The following is a 17,871-nucleotide window of genomic DNA, read 5'->3' as shown; positions in this document are numbered from 1 at the left end:
GAGATCAGGTTGTGGGATGGGTAGAGGGGGAGAGTGCTGAGAAAGAAGACTAGAAAAGGGAGTTTAAGGAGTTGGGTAGAAGCCTGATGCAAGGGAAACTTCTACAAGTTTCCCATGGTCAAGCTGAGCTTGAGGAGGCCTGCTGAGGAGAAGGAAGAGGGACTGTAGTAGCCAGGGGGTCAGGGACATTGCAGGAAAACTCACAGAAATGGCTAGCCTGGCTCATGGGAATTCAGAATCTGAACCAACAACTAGGGAGCCTGCATAGGACCAACCTAAGCCCTCTGCACATATGTGACAGTTGTGTGCTTGGTCTACATGTGGGACTCCTGGCAATAGGAGCAGGGCTGTCCCTGGTGCGTTGACTGGCTCTTGGGAACCTACTCCTCATGCTGGATTGCCTTGCCCAGCCTGAATACAGGCGGAGGTGCTTGGTCTTATGGCAACTTGATATGCCATGCTTTGCTGAAGCCCGTGGGAGGCCTGCCCCTTTCTGAGAATACGGAGGAGGGGTGGATTAGGGGGGTGAGCAGAAGCGAGGTTGAGGAGGGAGTGGGAGGAGAGGCTGTGGTTGGGATATAAAATAAATCAATAAAAAGAAAAAATGGTGGTTTCATCTGGGAGGTCATATTCAAACTAGATGCCTACCTGGTTCTAGTTAGCATTAACTGTCAACTTGACACAGCCTAGAATCACCTGAAAAATGAGTTTCAATCGTCTTAATCAGGTTGATCTGTGGGCATGTCTGTGAGGGACTGTCTAAATTATTAATTGATGCAGCAGGGCCCACCCAAAGGTGGTACTATTCTCTGAATAGGTGGTCCTGGGCCTGCAAGTGACCCAGAAAGCAGCATTCCTCCATGGTTTCTGCTTCAACTGTTTGAGTTCCTGCCCCCATTTCCCTAATGATGGACCTGGAAGTGTAAGCCATTAAATTCTTTCTTCTCTATGTATCTTTGGACGAGAGTGTTCTATCACAGAAGCAGAAATCAAATCAAAACACCAAACCATAGTAGTGGACCATAGTAAAAACATTAAAGTGAGTCAATCTCATAAGCCATACCTTTTCTCCCATTGATACACCCCCTGAAGTGATGATGACATCAGCACGGCTGATACCCTCATTCAAGGCATTGAGTAAGTCATCTGGGCTAGAAAAATAAAGACAAATATGTTAACACACAATGGAAATACACAGTACTAACTGAAAACTAAATACTTTATAAGTCCTCTGAGTTTACATTATTGTATGACAATGAGTTGTGTGTGAAGTGGGAACGAAACGGGTCTCTACAATTAAGAGTGTAAGTATTAATGTGGAAAAAGGACCTTGTAAGGTCCTTAAGTAGTGACTACGGGTGCTTTCACAGGGCTCTCTGTTCAGACAATGCAGTAGTGAGGAGGCAGTGGGGGCTGTAGGATGTCTTAAGTATTTGGTCTGCCTACAAATATGCCATGTAGTGAAATTCACATGTCCCTGGAATCCCTGGGCATGCAAGTTCTGTTAGTCACCCTGAAAAATTCTAGTTTGCCGAAGAAATTACAAGAGATTTTGTCCCAAATTCTTACTGTAATTCTTCTTGTTTTAAAGAAAATGCTCAGTGGCTTCTTTCTACTTTGTGGCTAGTAGATTAATAAAACTGTTGCATATTAGTCTAGAAATGTTGTTTTGTCCAGCATCACAGCGGGGCCCACCATCAGGGTCCTGCCCTTCTCCATCTTCCTGTGTCCCCATCTCTGACTCTGTTTGCTGTAGCACACTTCTGGTAAGCTAAGATAATGGCTTAATAGATTCGGGTATGATAATAGCTAGAAGATTGAGAATTTCATTTATGTTGCATATTCGGCTGGATGGGTATTATGTCAATTTCACAGGAAAAGAAAGTGAAAGTGAGGGAGGGAAAGGATTGTTAAAGTGAGACAGAACAGTAAGTGGCAACTTTGGCTGGAACTATGGTTTCTAGAAGCTCATTAAGTGTTAGTTCCACCCCCACCTAAGGAGAAATGATTGTATGGGTTTTATTTTGATGGGCATATGATATATAATAAAAGGGAGAGTCTCATGAGACTGGAAACTTGTGTAGAAGCCTAAAAACAGTATGTAAAAGACATAGGTGAAGATTTCTCTGGGATGACTACCAACAGCTGCAGGTATGGATGTGTTAGTCTATCTATGGGAAGTGAAACAATATGACTCTGAATCCTAAAATCTGATGGAAACTAATTTTTGATTAGATATAACTTATAGACTTGTTTACAGGCCATGGATTTACTTTCTTTTTAGGACGCATTTTAAATTTTAAAACATTTTCATTTTAGATTTAAGAAATGTTATTATTTTTCTATGTTTTATGTGCTTCATAGTTCTTTCACCAGACTTTTAAAAACTTCTTTTGTATTGCTTATGCATCCCTAACTAGTCTTGCATGCATTATATAGCCTAGACTGGCTTTTAACTCCCTCTACCGCTACTGAAATAACAGGTATTACTACCACACCCAGTTGATTTAAATTTTTTTGTGTGTGTATGTGTGTGTGTGTGTGTGTGTGTGTGTGTGTGTGTGTGTGTACATGCATGTGCCATGACCCGCAAATGAAGGTTAGAAGATAACTATGAGTCAGTTGACTCCTTCCACCATGGATGTTTTGATGATACAATTCAGTTTGCTAGGCTTGGTGGCAGGTACTCTGACTTCCTGTACCATCTCACTGGTCCCTGATGTTTTAACTTTTAACAAAACAAAACAAAACAAGAACTGAGTTTGCTTTTGAAGACTAAGATACTGATCTAAATAATAAGAGGCAAATGGGATTAAAGTAATAAACATTATAGTGGAAAGAAAAACTCTTGATTTTCTCAGTTTATTAAACACATAGCAAAACATATTAAATTTTTCAAGGTTTAGACACTGTGGTGGTTTGAAAGAAAATGGCCCCCAAAGGGAATGGCACTATTAGAAGGTGTGGTCTTGTTGGAGGAAGAGTGCCACTGTGGAAGCGGGTTTTGAGGTCTCATATATGCTCAAGCCACACCCAGTGAGACAGTTCACTTCCTGTTGCATACACAAGATGTAGAATTCTTAGCTACCTCTTCAGTACCATGTCTGCCTGCACACCGCCATGACCTACCATGATGATAATGGACTGAACCTGTGGACAGCAAGCTACTCAATTAAATGTTTTTCTTTATAAGAGTTGCTGTGGTCATTGTGTCTCTTCATAGCAACTGAAACGCTAAGACAGGTAGTAAAATTGCAAAACATAATCTGAACTGATATTTAAGTCATAATTCCTATATATAATAAACTGATGCTTGAGAAATAAAATTAATGACAATAATACTTGTGTTTTAAAAAACTATATTTCCATACCCATGAGTTAATTTCAAAATGCTATTATGTAGGCAGGATAGGAGGAGGTACTGAGACATAGTGAGATATTCAAGGTCCTGTTGTTTTAATTTTTAAGCTATTTTTCTAAGTGACCATAATACTCATATTGTGAAATACACATTTTTCATAGTATACCTTCAGATGAAAGCTGTCATTATTTATCTCATTATGTAAATACATAAATCTCACTTGAATATGACAAATATCAAAGGGTCAACTGTGATGGTTTATGCCTGTAATCCCAGAAGTTAGGAGGCTGAAGCAGGAGGATTGTGTCAAGTTCTAGGGTACTCTGAGCTAGAGTGAGGTCCTGCTTCATCTTCCACTCATACTTAAAACATGTGAAATATATTCTCAACACTGTCACTAGAGGGACTGTTATATTAACCAGGCTAATTTTCCAATTTCCCTTTTCTCAGACACATTTTGTTTTGTTTTTTAAGACAGGGTTTCTCTGTGTAGCTCTGGTTGTCCTGGTTGATATGTAGACCTGGCTGGCCTTGAACTCACAGAGATCCACCTGTCTCTGCCTCCTGAGTGCTGGGATTAAAGGTGTGCACTACCACCACCACTGCTGCCTAGCCCCAGACACATATTTTAAAAGGACTATCATTTAAATCTTCCTTCCATGAATAACTGTAGTTTCAATTAAGCCTATATGATAATTACTTACCCTTCAAGAATAATTCTAAGTATTCATTTTGAATTGCTCACTTTCCATTTTCTTTTAAATTACTGAGTACCTATCCACTGTTCTTTTAGAGTACCAATGTTACATGAAAACAATACAAAAGAGTTACTTTATATTCATAAGATTGTATGTACCAGGTGACAGAAATTATTGTCATTAACTGAAGGCCTAGTGCCTTAAGTCTAGAATCCAGTTTTAGATAAAAATCCATTACTTAGACCAACCTAAAATTATAACTTTTTGTGTACGCGTGTGGGTGGGTTGTTCCTCATTCTCTTTATCTGTAAAATGAGGATAATAACCTCAGTCCTTTCCATCACTCACATTCATTCACAATAGTCTAAGCACTTGAGGCTAGTGGAATCCAATTCAGGCATAAAATGTACCATTTTAAAATTTATCTGGGTATCTACTTAAAATATGAAGACTTTCCTATCTCAAAGGCTGAAAACAACTTTTTAACTTTGCAGCTAAGTAGTCCCGGACCACAGGTCTTTCAACACAGAAGACTGGTGTAACTTGCTGTTGTGCTCTGCCAATTCAAGTGTCAGGTTTCTGTGCTGCATCGCTTGTGACCCTCTTTCCTACCATCACTCCATGTCGATCAGTTCCTAATTGCTCTAGAAGCTGCTTGAGTCCTGAGTGTGAAGCAGACCCTTAGAAAGGCAAAAGAAAATACCAAGAATAGCAATACCAAATCTAGTAAGTCACAAAATAGGTAGTAGGTGGATAAGTGTAACACTGAGAACAGTTCCCAGGGAAATAAAAATGCTGGGAGACCAGACAACGTTACGGTAACAACAGCAACAACAACAACAACAACGGTAACACTATGCGAAAGACTAATGGATATTCAATTACAACAATAAAGGGGTGTTCTAAAACAACAAACATGGCTGGGAAGTGTAGTTCAGTAGCAAAGCACTTGCCTATTATGTCCAAGGTTCAGCACTGTAAAAAAGCACACAAAACTCCCAAGCCAAACTGAGAAAACCCAATGAGATAACTAGGATTGATGCATATCCTATAATCTCACAACTAGGGAGGCTAAAATAGGACCACTGAGAGATCTAGGCTACCCTGAGCTATCTAGTAGATTTCAAGCCAGCATTGGTAACACACTGAAATCTTCCCACAAGAACACAAACCAAAAGACACAAAACCTGTGACTTTTAAAATTTAAAATTTAAGAGATGAAGATGAGAATACTCTTTTTTAAAGGCTCAGTTTGTGGCCTAGAAGATGCTGTGGTAGAAACAATTCTAGGATTATATAAATGTGTACAAAGAAAGAAGGAGTCGGGGATTTATCTCAGTGGTAGAGCGCTTGCCTAGCAAGCTCAAGGCCCTGGGTTTGGTCCTCAGCTGGGGTGGGGAGAGAGAAAGAAGCATGGAAGAACTAACAAGAAACCAGATGCTGACAAAAGGGGAAAAAGGAACAGACGGGAGGAAAAGGAGAATGATTTAAGTTACTGGGCACAGAAATGGAAAAGGCTTACAAAGTCCATCTAGAACTGATGAAAAACGTACACCTAAGCAAGTTCTAGTAAAAATTTGGTAATTTAAAGGGCAATTTTAAAATCTCAGTAGTATTCAGACAGAAATAATTAATTACTAACAAAGGAAAATACTTTGGCCTTAGATCTGTTTTTCTATAATACCCTAAAATAGAAAATAAATAAACAATACTGTATCTCTGAGAAAAAGATATGCAATGCTGGATCCTACACCAAGCCAGATGTCACTGACCAGTCAGGATGAAAAAAAAAAGTGAAAATACATATATTCAGATAAGAAACCATAAGTAATATTCTGGAAAAGTGACAGAAAATGAAAAATGAAGTAGAAGGACCAGAATAGAGTTGAGTAGTGAATACATATCCCCATCTATTCATACACATTCATGTCTGTAAATACATAGCTGAACTGAAATGGATAATGACTGAATAAACTTGAGTTATAATTTTTGATAAATATCAACTTAAGTTATAGAAATCTACTGTAAAAGAAAATTTAATAAATCTATAAAATTCAATGCATTTAACAAAACCTCTCTCAGCATTATCTAAAAGTTAAGAAGTCAAGGGGATAATCGGAATAGTAAAAGTCTTCTGAGGCTCTCCTTTGAATGGTACAGGTGTGCATGGAGGAAATGAGAGTCTTTGTGGGAGGCATCCAGTGTCTTCTTTTTATATAATAGTGAGTAAAATATATTTGACTATGAGGATCACTATCTGGAAAGAAAACAACAAAGGTACTAAGATGGCATAACTTCCAAATAGTACAGGATAAAAGAGAGCAAATGGCATCTGGAACCAAGCAACAACAGAGCCAGGAAAAGACAACAAAGTTGTATAAAAAGTAACAAAAGTTAAAGGGAAGCAAAAACAAAATCCCAGTAATCATTTATGCAAACTTTCTACTAAAGCAAACAGAATAACAACATTTCAAGCATAAGCAAGATAGAACTTTCAGTCTGAAGCTCAAATTCTTATTTTATTGTTAATTATAAGGAAAATGCTGCACGAGATCAAAGGCTGAAAACAACTGGCAGACAGTATCTCACAAGGCAAATGTAAATAAGCAAAACTGCAGGCAGGTCAATGCTAACATCAAAGGTAAAACAAGAAAGGAGCAGGAGAGGCCTCAAGTTACAGTAAAAGCTGACAGCATATCTAACTAACTGCCCTATTACAAGTTCTTGTTTTTTCCAGGCTTAGTGACTGCCCTGTCAAATCGTGCACATGGTAGGTACTCACCAAATGTGCCAGATTAATCTTGGGTTTAAATCAATCTCTCTATGGTAGCTTTGGGAATAAACAATTAGTATATCATGGCAAATAATAGTGTCTGAGAATGAAAGAGAACATACCATTTAATATTTTAAGATGATAAATTTCACTTTCTTTGAGAGGGAAATAAGTAATGTGAAATAGGATTGTGCATTCGAATCTATGGAAGGCCATTATCTTGAAGATGGAAGCAGCTTATTTTAGAAGAAACAGAGATTTGGCTCAGTGTCATAGAAATACATCCACACTGTAATAATAATAACATCTAAAAAGAAAATGTGCCGCCACACAAGAAAGATTTTTCTTACTAAAATAATCAAAATAAAAACATGATGACTAGCTGGAAGAGGTTTTCCTTGACATTCTCCATTGAGTAAAAGATTGGACTGGGTTGCATTACAGATTCTTTTTAGTTATAAGATTCTGAGTCAGCCGAGTGTAGTGGCACTCCTAGCACTTGGGAGGCAGAGGCAGGTGAATTTCTGAGTTTGAGGCCAGCCTGGTCTACAGAGTGAGTTCGAGGACAGCTAAGATAAACACAGAGAAACCCTGTCTCTCAACAAACAAACAAGCAAACAAAAACATCCCCCCAAAACACACACACACACACACACACACACACACACACAGAGAGAGAGAGAGAGAGAGAGAGAGACACACATTCTGAGTCTATGAAAATATTGAAAATTATATAAACAACGACTATTTTCTCATCTAACGTGTCCTGGAATGCCCGGGTAGGTATGCGTGTTAAAAGTGTGTGGGCGCATGCGTGGATGAGCACACAAGTGCATGCTGATGTAGGGTGTCTCCATCCCTCTCTCTCCGTATGCAGGAAGGGTCTCTCGGACCCAGAGCTCACTGGTTGCCTAGTCTGTATCTTGCCGTGCAGATAGCCTGATGGGATTGCAAGTGGTCACCACACTTTTCCAGCTTTTACCTGGTTCCTGGAGCTGAGACTTGCAGTCTTCTGCTTGTTGGGAAAGCACTTTACCCCTTGAGCCACACCCTAGCCTCCTCGCGCTTTCTGAACATCAGAATCATTCACATATCTGACTGAAATGGTGGTGGTTGTGGGGGGAGATCTTTTTGTTTACCTAGAGCCATGACAACTATCTTCAACTTTGAAGATAGAAACCAGTATCAGCATCACTCTTTCAGTTCTAAAACTCTTGTTAAAGAAGCACAAAAATCAGGCTTTCCTTTTCTTAGTTCCATCTAAAAATGTGCTATTTGTGGTCATAAAATATTACGTATTTTCTTTTCCTTTCTCACACTACATTGCTTTAATATCAGTATAACTGTTTAATTCCAAAGCTACTATGAAGAGATTGATTTAAAAGCATAGGTGGAATAAAGGTGCAAGAGAATACACCAGATACTCAAAATATATCTACCAGTGAATTAATGTGACTTTCTGAAGACTGTATGTACTGAGCTGAATACCTCCTCCCTGAGGACTGGCTTTCATGGTGCCCAAGGCACCATGTAATGTTTCAAAGGACGGGGAGGTAACCAACAGACCTACCTAGCTATGACACCTATGAAAAACATCAATAACCAACATCGCTTGATAACCCAAGAAGGTAATAATGACACACATACCTTGACGTAACCAACAGTTCTCTAATTGGACTTGAGACCAAGTCAAAAAGAGGGAAACCATGCCAGGTATTAGAAACCTAATTATTCAGTGCTAGTGAATTCATGGTTACTGGAGGAGAATCTACAATCACTAACTTTACTAAACCATTATAATCCCTAACAATTTATAAATACTTGTCCTTATACCCACAAATAAGTGTAGTCTTCACCTCTCATCAAGGAAATTTCTCTTTGCAGTTGATGGAGACCATTACAGAAAACACAATCAATCAAAATGCAGAGTTGTGGAGCCCAGTATCAAGGGATACAACACTCCTACACCTGTGTCTCAGGGGACATTGTGGAAGAGGGTGTTGTAAGAGCCAAAAATTCAGGGATTTTGCTGTGAGATTGTCTCCTAGTTCTATCAGAAGCTATACCTATCAAGTCTCCCCAATGTGACTGCTCAAATGTGAGCTGAACAAGGATGACACCAAGGAACATGCCATAGTGAATGGAGAAAAGTTCACAAGGCCTCAACCTTAAACAAAGAACTATAGGCACCCAAATAAAACTGGGAGTAGATGTGGTATTCCCCAGAGAAGAGTATAATTGGTTGTCCAGAGCCAAATAGTTAGCCCTGAAAATATATATACAAGTAACATACAGACCAAGCAGGTTATATTTAGGAATATATGTGTGTATACATATATACATGCAATAATAGTTAATGATAAAAAAGGCCATGAATTTGAAGGAGAGCAGAGAGGTAGACTGGAAGGTCTGGAGGGAAGAAAAGGAACAAACAAATGCTGTAATTATAATCTCAACCCTCTTCCAACTTCAAAGTGCTCAAAAAGCAAACTAATTTTTATTTAAAAATATTTAATATAAAAATAGATTAACAACATCTGCTAATTAGTGCTAAATTATAATTTTCCCTGGTTATGATAAAAGATAAATTAGATAGGAAACTTTAGACTCATAAATATAGGATAGAAAGAATATTTTCTTTAATTTTGTCAAATACAAATAGACTAGATATTGTAACTGTAATTCTTGCTTGATAACTGTTCTATTATATGTAATTTTACTATGTTAAAGTTAAAACCTTCCTTTTTGATTAGACAGAAAAGGGAAATACTGTGAGATGTCTTTCTATATGTTGTGAGTATGTATTGCTCTGATTGGTTGATAAATAAAGCTGCATTGGCCTATGGCAAGGCAGCTTAGAGGCAGGTGGGAAATATGAGCAGATATATGGAGAGAAGAAAGGAGAGGAGAGAGAGATGCCAGCCACCACTGAAGGAGAAGCAGGATGCCGGCAGACCAGTAGTGCCACAGAACATGTAGCAAAACAGATTAATAGAAATGGGTAAATTTAAGATGAAAGAGCTGGCTAGCAAGAAGCCTGCCATAGGCCATACAGTTTGTAATTAATATTAAGCTTCTGAGTGATTATTTTATAAGCGGCTGCAGGACTGTGGGCTGGGTAAGACCGTGGAGCCAGGTGGGACCAGAGAAAACTTCCGGCTACAAATCAGGTTTTTTAAATTTGTTTTGTTTGTTAAATCAACTGCAAGTTATATCATTTTAAGATGAATGAAGATGGCAGATTGTGGGAAGTTCTAGGTTTTATGGGTAAAGAACATAGTTAATAAATACCTAAACAATAAAAACAGTTGGGGTATTTACTAATTTCTTCAAAGAGCAAGGATAACTACAAGCATTTTCTGGACATTAGTTCATATATGGCATAATATGTGTACTATACATAGCTGTTATTTCTACTGTTTCAGTTCCACTAGGTATTTTGGCACTATGAAGTTATAAAGAGAAAAGAAAACATGGCCTAGCTTTGAAGTTAACCAGTTACTGCAGATAGCATTTAAGAAATTAAGAAAATACTGGATGTGGAGGTGTATACCTTTAATCTTAGCATTTTGGAGATAGGTAGGTGGATCTCTGTGAGTTTGAGGCTAGCACAGTCTACATACACATCCTGGTCTATCTTGATAATTTCTGCAAAATGTGTCAGTTTTATAAGAATTCAATTTGCTAATAACCCAATAGCCAGCCCAGCCACAGCTACATAGTAAGACCCTGTCAAAAAATTAACAAAATAATTAAGTAGTGATAATATTATTGACTGAATTCAAGTATATTGATTAAAATGAAAATACATATAAGAAATGAAATATATGAGAGAGACATTACTGTGAGATGTCTTTATGTATGCTGTGAATATGTGTGGCTCCCATTGGATAATAAATAAAGCTGCATTGGTCTATGGCAGGGCAGTGGAGCCAGGAGGGAAATCCAAAAGAGATAATGGGAGAAAGGTGGAGTTGAGCAGATGAAAGAGCAACAAGATGTTAGCAGATTGGTAATGCCATGGCCATGTGGCAACATATAGATTAATAGGAATGGGTTAAATTAAGATGAAAGAATTAGCTAGCCAGAAGCTGAAGCCATAGGCAGTACAGTTTGTAATTAATATAAGCCTCTGAGTGATTACTTCATAAGCATTTGTAGGACTGCTGGTGGGAGAGTTTTGTCTGGACCATGGGGCCGGGAAGGACTGAGAAACATTCTGGCTACAAGACATAATAGTCAGAACTGGGTTAAGGATCTTTAGGAAAGTTTTTGAGGTTAGTGTAGTGTCAGGTCCAAAAGAATCAGAACAAATGGCTAACTGTGGTGCCTAATAGCATTCCAAAGTGTGGGCTGGCCTCCAGGCTCTCTCACCTTCTCAAATACCTGTTATGGAGTCCATGCTGACATTCTGGCTCTTCTCACCTCACCCTCAATCCTAAACATCTCCAGTTCATAGGCTTCCCTTCTTCCAGCTTCTCATTCCCATTTTTGCTGCATGCTCTTTGTTCTCTCTTTGCCTTCCTCTCTTGGTCCTCTTCTCTCACTCTCCACCCCCTCTCCTCTCATGGCCAGATTCTATAGCTGGCCATGTTTAGTCCACAACTCTCTCTTCCTGATTTGGACTCTTCCAGATGCCTCTGGATGTATTCCCCCTCATGTCTACAATACAAATCCTTCCTATCAACCATACCTGGAATGCTCACCGTCTCACTTTATACAGGTAGGAAATCTCTACAGGTATAGTACTACCTAGACATCATTCCTTGAATCAAAACACCAACTACAACAAGGCTTCAGAAAGGGACGGGCAAGAGCCACTAAAGAAGTCTCCCACTGAGAGTGAGAAGACTATCTTTTAATTAAAGCATGGTCTTTAAAATGTGAAGAATATTCTTTGTTAGTGAAGAGAAAAATGAAGTTCTCCAATAAATGACAAAAAAAATCTGTTGATTCAAAATTTCAAACTATATTTTGAGCAGAAAAGAGTTCATTTCATAAGAAGGAGGCAGTTATAAAGAAGAACCAATTAAACTGATGTTGATTAGGCCAGCCCCATTTTCAGGCCATTAGGAAGCACTAAGAAGTAAGAACTGTTTGGCTCACACATTGGAAGCCATAAGACACCGGGCTTTGCCCAAGTAATCACTGTACTTTTAAGTCTATCTTGATCATTTCTGCAAAACATGCCAGTTTTATAAGAACCTAGTTTGCTATCTCAGTACTTGTTAATCTTCATTTTGTGCTTTAATGTGAAGATGGAGCTTTATAAATTGGCAGCTGCAAGGTTGAGATCCAAACAGCAGTCTACAACTGAGCCAAGCAAGCCAGCAGGTTTATAGGGCAGGCTTCTATGAAGCCTTCTCTTCCAGAATGAGGGACATTTTACTTAATTATAGGGAGGAATTCAAGTCGTGAAAGGTTCAAGTTAGTAGTTAGGAATCTGTGCTACTGAGTTGTGTCTTAAATTGAGGTACAAACAGTAGAATAGTTAAAATCAGTTTTAGGAATGATATGAACTTGATTAATACTGAACTTTATTTAAATTAAAAGTGATTTGTTTATTTTATGTGTATGAGTGTTTTACCTGTATGTACGTGTGTGCATTGTGTATGCCCCTGAGGCCCAAGAATGTCAGGAGAGAGCTTTGGATCCCCTGGGATTGGAGCCTGCTGTGAGCCTCCATGTGGGTGTTAGGTGTTCCCACCTGGCAGCAGCCTGCCTCTGCCACAGAAGCAGTGACATCATCACCTGTGGCCAGGGCCTGTTCTACCGCCAGCTATGTGACATGTGCACCCCTTAAAAGTGCCCACCAGGCACAGCTCACTCTCTTGCCTCTTTTCCCTGCTCTCTGTCTGTCTGCCTCTCTCCTGCCCCCACTATGACATGGCTCTTTCACTTCCTTCCTCCCCTCCCCCAATAAAACCTCCTGCACTACTGTTTTGCTTAGTGGCACACCTTGGTAGGGCCCGAAAGGTACCCACTGTCTTTCTTTTTTATTCTTTCACTAGGAACCAACCCAGGACACTCTACAAGAATAACAAGTACTCTTAACTACTGACCCAATTCTCCAGCCCTGAACTATAATTTTTTTTTTTTTTCTGCAGTAGAGTCTGTGCATTTGAGTCATGTTTACTGCTTTGTATATTCAGAGCTAAATGTATAAGACTGTCTGTTTAAGCCTCAGAGAACAGCTTCCTAAATTTGAAGGTACTTGTAAAATTCTTCTAAATAGTTATATACAGAAGTTTCTGGATTGCATGGGAAGTGAAGACAGTATAGGAAAAGATGGCTGGACTGTCCAATCCAGGAGATGCACCCTCACCAATTGCTGTGGACACAGTGACTACTAACATATATTTCATTCTGTTATCCAAGAAGTTTACTACTATTTTTTTGGGAAAGTTCACACATAGACTCATAACAGATTCTTTACCTACTTTGTTTAGGTTATACATGATAGCGATTTTATGAGGAGACTAGAAAGAAAGTACAAAAGTTGAAGCATATATGCCCAAATGACCAATATTTCAACTAAGCTTTGGCTACAACTCTGCATTACTGGCATGGCTAGCACTCAGTAACTCATGCTGCCTAGTTGGATAAGCAGGCTGATGGGTTACTGAACCAGTCATGGGAAAAGAAGCAAACTAGGACATCTGTTTGTCTGAGCTTGACTGGTTTCATACTCTGGAAGGGAAGACATGATTTGGGAGCCAATGATGTTAGGAATGAGGATGGAAAGCCAAGGGAGAGCCATAGGAAAGCATGTATTAGGAGAGTGAACACAGGAAGAAGATCTTCAAAAGCCAAGAAAACAGAGATTACAAATGGAGGATAAGGTGGGGAAACAGCAGGATATGAAACTGTGATAAAGAGGTCTAACAGCTGTGTGGATTGTTGTTTTTTTTTAAACATACTATTTCTATAAGGCGTTGTCCAAATGAACATTAATCAACACTGGCGCAATGTACTATCTGTGCTATGCAACAGCCTTTACCATTTCTCCTGACTTCTTTCTTTTTAATTCTATTTTTGAAATCTGAGTTTTAGAGCTGAAATGTTTGGAAGTATTTTTATTATTAGGCTACAATTCCTCAGTACTAAGATATACATCTCTCCCACTTTTGTATCTTCAATAGCAATATACTTAAAGCTCACAGTGCATTCACTGAATTTATTGCATTATTGCTACTTTCTGTGACCCATGGACCAGTAGCTTCTGGTCAATCATAAGTTCGTTAGTGTTAGGGCCAATGGAAGCTCCACACCCCCAAACTCTGGTGCCCATTCCCCTCTACCAAAGGAGCCATTTCCTCCTCACTGGCAGGAGGGACAAATGGCCATCTGCGGTGCCTACTGGCATATCTAAGCATATGCTGGCCTCCAGGCTGGCTCCCCCAGTGCCCTAGCTTTTCTCCCTTACCCTAAACTGTTCTAGCGAAGAAACCCTGCCCTCCAGCTTCTCCTTCTTGTACCGTTCCTTTCAGCTCTCTCTCAGTCTTCCTCTCTTGTCCCTCTCTCTTGGTTGTTTCTTTCTCTTCCTCTCTTCCTCTCCCCCTACTTCCTCCTCTATGACTAAGACCAGTCTGCTGGCCATGTTTAGTCTACTACTTCCTCTCCCTGCTCTGGACTCTTCCAGAAGCCTCTGGCTGTACTCTCCCTCATAGCTATAATAAAGACCTTCTCCTCAGCCACACCTTGGGGCAGTCATGTCCTCACTTTATGCAGTTAGAAAGATGAAGTCTTAGCCCACTCCAGCTATTCATTAAGACCAGGTAGCTTATGTCCACATGCAACGCATGTTTCCTGGGACTGACTAAATAGTCTCACTCAGTCATTAGCCCATCTGATACACTGTAGTCATTTTTTTTTTTTCTAAAAGAATGACTTACTCTATAACTTCTGCTGGTTTAAAAAAAGCTTTAAATTCAACTGATTTGGGCAACTCTACCTTGACTGAAAAGCCTTTTAAAACCCAACTTCAAATATTTACCAAATTTATGCGTATTCTTTCTACCTCAATCTTTTGTTCTAATCAGTCTGGACTATTATTGAGAACCTTATTTCCTATTTGGATTAATATATTATCTTTTCCTATCTAGAGCCTACTAATCCTTCAAATTCTTTTTAAAACTTGTTCTGAATACCTAAGCTTATAGTTGCTACGGCTCGTCTGACATATTTTTTATCACATCTTCAAAATCATAGCAAAGAGTTGGGTAAAATTAATCTCAAGAAATTTAGATTTTATTTCTGCCTCTGCACTAACTAGCTTTATGATGTCAGATAAATTCCTTAATATCTCTGGGTTTCAAAATTAGACTTTTTAAAGAAGAAAAAAACAAAACAAAACTCCAATGTATTGTATTCTACAAAGTGTGAGAAAAATATGGGAAATGTATTTTAATATAAAATTATTATTTCTAAATGAACATTCAAAAAATAAAGTTAACTCTCAGGTATTTGAAGTCTTCCTCTTAAAATTCTTGCTAACTCACCATATCTTTAAACAAAAGGTATACAAAACAAAGGCCAACTCTGCAGGCTGGAGAGTTGCTCCCCAGTTAAGAGCACTGGCTGGCTGCTCTTGCAGAGGATCTGGTTTGGTTCCCAACACCCACATAACAGCTTACAATTGCCTATTAGGGACCTGACGCTCTCTTGGGCCTCCACAGCAGTAGGCATACATGCTGTACAGACGTACTTGCAGGCTAAAAACCCACACAGTTATAAAGTAAATAAATTAATGGCAAACTTTAGCTCAATTTAATTTAAACAGTTCTAACAATGTACTTTTTAAAAATATTGATTGTAAAAATCAAGATAAATAATAAGAACAAGAGCTGAAAAGTATAATTCATACAGAATGCAAAAACCACACTCAAGCCTTTTTAAATGATAAGAATACAAGGATTATTTTCTACCCTTATCCATCATAGCTTAGCACGGTTTTGTGCTTGAAAGCATTCCTGAGCTGTTTCCCACCCCGGGTTCCTCCCATGGCAACCTGTTTCCTTGCTGAGATTCTCTCAGAGGCTTCTGTATAACAATATTTGCTTTCATTAGGAAAGGGAATGCAAAGCAAAAAGAATGAAGAGGCAGCCTACACAGAGTATTAATAGCTGTACAGTAATGCACCTTGTTTCCCTTGCTCATTTCCCAGTGCAGATTTCCATTAGAATAGCAGTAAATTCTTTCCTCCCACATTCCACCTCTGAGTTCTAACCCATTCATTCTGGGCTTAAGACAGCACTCTAAGGCTGGTGAGGTCTACATTAGCAACACTCACTTAAACAGCAAGCCTGTTCTCAGTTTTATGAAGGTATTGCTACCAAACAGAAGGATATACACTAGAAAGTGGCACATTCTCCGCACTGCCTATACAGGTTTTATAGTTCTTTGTTCTTTTTGCTGTTTTCAGTGTATGCTTTGAGGTTACATTTAAAATCCACCTTACATTACCAGAAGATGTCTATGACACATTTAGTAAGGACTTTCCACAAGTCTCGCTGTCCTCCCACCTTGGTCCACCCTGCTCCCCCAGCTCTCCAGGGCAGAGGCCTTCTGCAGTGTCCTTGTCCTCTCCCTCCTCGCATTATAACTTGACTTTCAGAGTCCTGTGACTTCCGGCACGCAGGCTAGGCTACCTTGATATGGAGCTTTATTGTCCCACCCTGAAAATTCTCTTTGTTCTTGGACTCTGAAGGAGTGACAGGTCTGTGTTCCTCCAGGGCCTCACGTGGCCTTCTGCGTATGGCCTTGATGTTTTCTTTCCTAATTCCTCTCCCACTTCAGGATCTCATCAGCCGGGAGCCTGTAAGTCTCCTAACATTCCTTTCCCACAAACCTGCTTTTTAAAAAGTCATGTCTATCAGTACACCAACATAACAGCCTTTTAAAGGCTTTTATAGTAAGATAATTTCAGTAATATAATATACCAAGTACCTAAGTACCTTAAAAAGAAAAAAGAAAATCAAAACCAAAGCCAAAAAACCCAAAGCTGGCTGCTGTGGCCCAGACATTTGGGAAGCTGCGGTAGTATGGGCGCGCGCGTGCGCGCGCGCGCGCGCGCGCACACACACACACACACACACACACACACACACACACACACACACCATGAAAAATATCACCAAACCAAAACAACACCAAAAAGTGCAACAATAAAAGTGAAGATAGGCTGGGCGGTAGTGGCGCACGCCTTTATTCCCAGCACTTGGGAGGCAGAGGCAGGGGCAGGTGGATCTCTGTGAGTTCGAGGCCAACCTGGGCTACAGAGGGAGTTCCAAGAAAGGCACAAAGCTACACAGAGAAACCCTGTCTCGGAAAAACAAAAACAAAAACAAAAAACAAACCCCGAAACCAAACTAAACCAAACCAAACAAAAGTGAGGATAGACAGAATTATGGGCCAGAGGAGTACAATTTAGGCCTAAGATGCTTAATAATAATTAAAATGCTCCTTTAACTTTAACATGTCTTCAAGAGTCCATTAATGCATTTGATGGCAGGGGCAGCACCACTCTTTAGAGGAAACTAAGACTGAATCTTCGGAGTCTGTCTCCTGGAGTTCTAGGTTTGCTCACTTTATCTTTGTGCTTTAAAAACTCTTAAATCTATCGCATCTCTTCTGAGAAGATGTTTTTTGTATTCTTTATATGTCTATGTCAATACTGGTTTTAGGTGCTTAAAATTTATATTAAAGAATGGATTACTGCTTAGGCCCAAATTCAAAGAACTGGATATCTTTCCCCTGCTGCGAAGTTCTTCCCACTCTCTTCTTAGGAGGTGGTCTCTGGTACTAGGGGACTTGCATACTATCAGCTATGGACTTCTTTAAACAGCAAGATGAACACAAACAGTGAGGATTTTTAAAAGGAATGAAATTTAAAGACACACACACACACACACACACACACACACACACACACACAATTCAGGAAAGAAGAACTGTAGAAAGTTCCCCATATAATGTCGATGTCTAAGATTTGGACTGTGCCTACCTTTCATCTAGGATGGGTTAACACTATACCTACT

The 17,871-nt window shown here is 39.3% G+C and overlaps 1 protein-coding gene across 21 annotated transcripts in view; it reads right to left on the bottom strand.

Moving 5' to 3' along the window:
• Nucleotides 1-17,871, bottom strand: part of Gphn (gephyrin) — a 396,859-nt gene that overhangs the window by 27,938 nt on the left and 351,050 nt on the right. For all 21 annotated transcript variants that reach the window (XM_036205531.1, XM_036205519.1, XM_036205528.1 and 18 more), the window contains one exon: nt 1,064-1,151. In XM_036205531.1, coding sequence (XP_036061424.1) covers nt 1,064-1,151 — 88 coding nt within the window. The remainder of the gene's footprint in view (nt 1-1,063; nt 1,152-17,871) is intronic.

Source organism: Onychomys torridus, chromosome 14 (genome assembly GCF_903995425.1).
Source record: "Onychomys torridus chromosome 14, mOncTor1.1, whole genome shotgun sequence".
NCBI lineage: Eukaryota > Metazoa > Chordata > Mammalia > Rodentia > Cricetidae > Onychomys > Onychomys torridus.
Note: the sequence above shows the minus strand (reverse complement) of the source record. Positions and strands in the feature narration are given on the sequence as shown.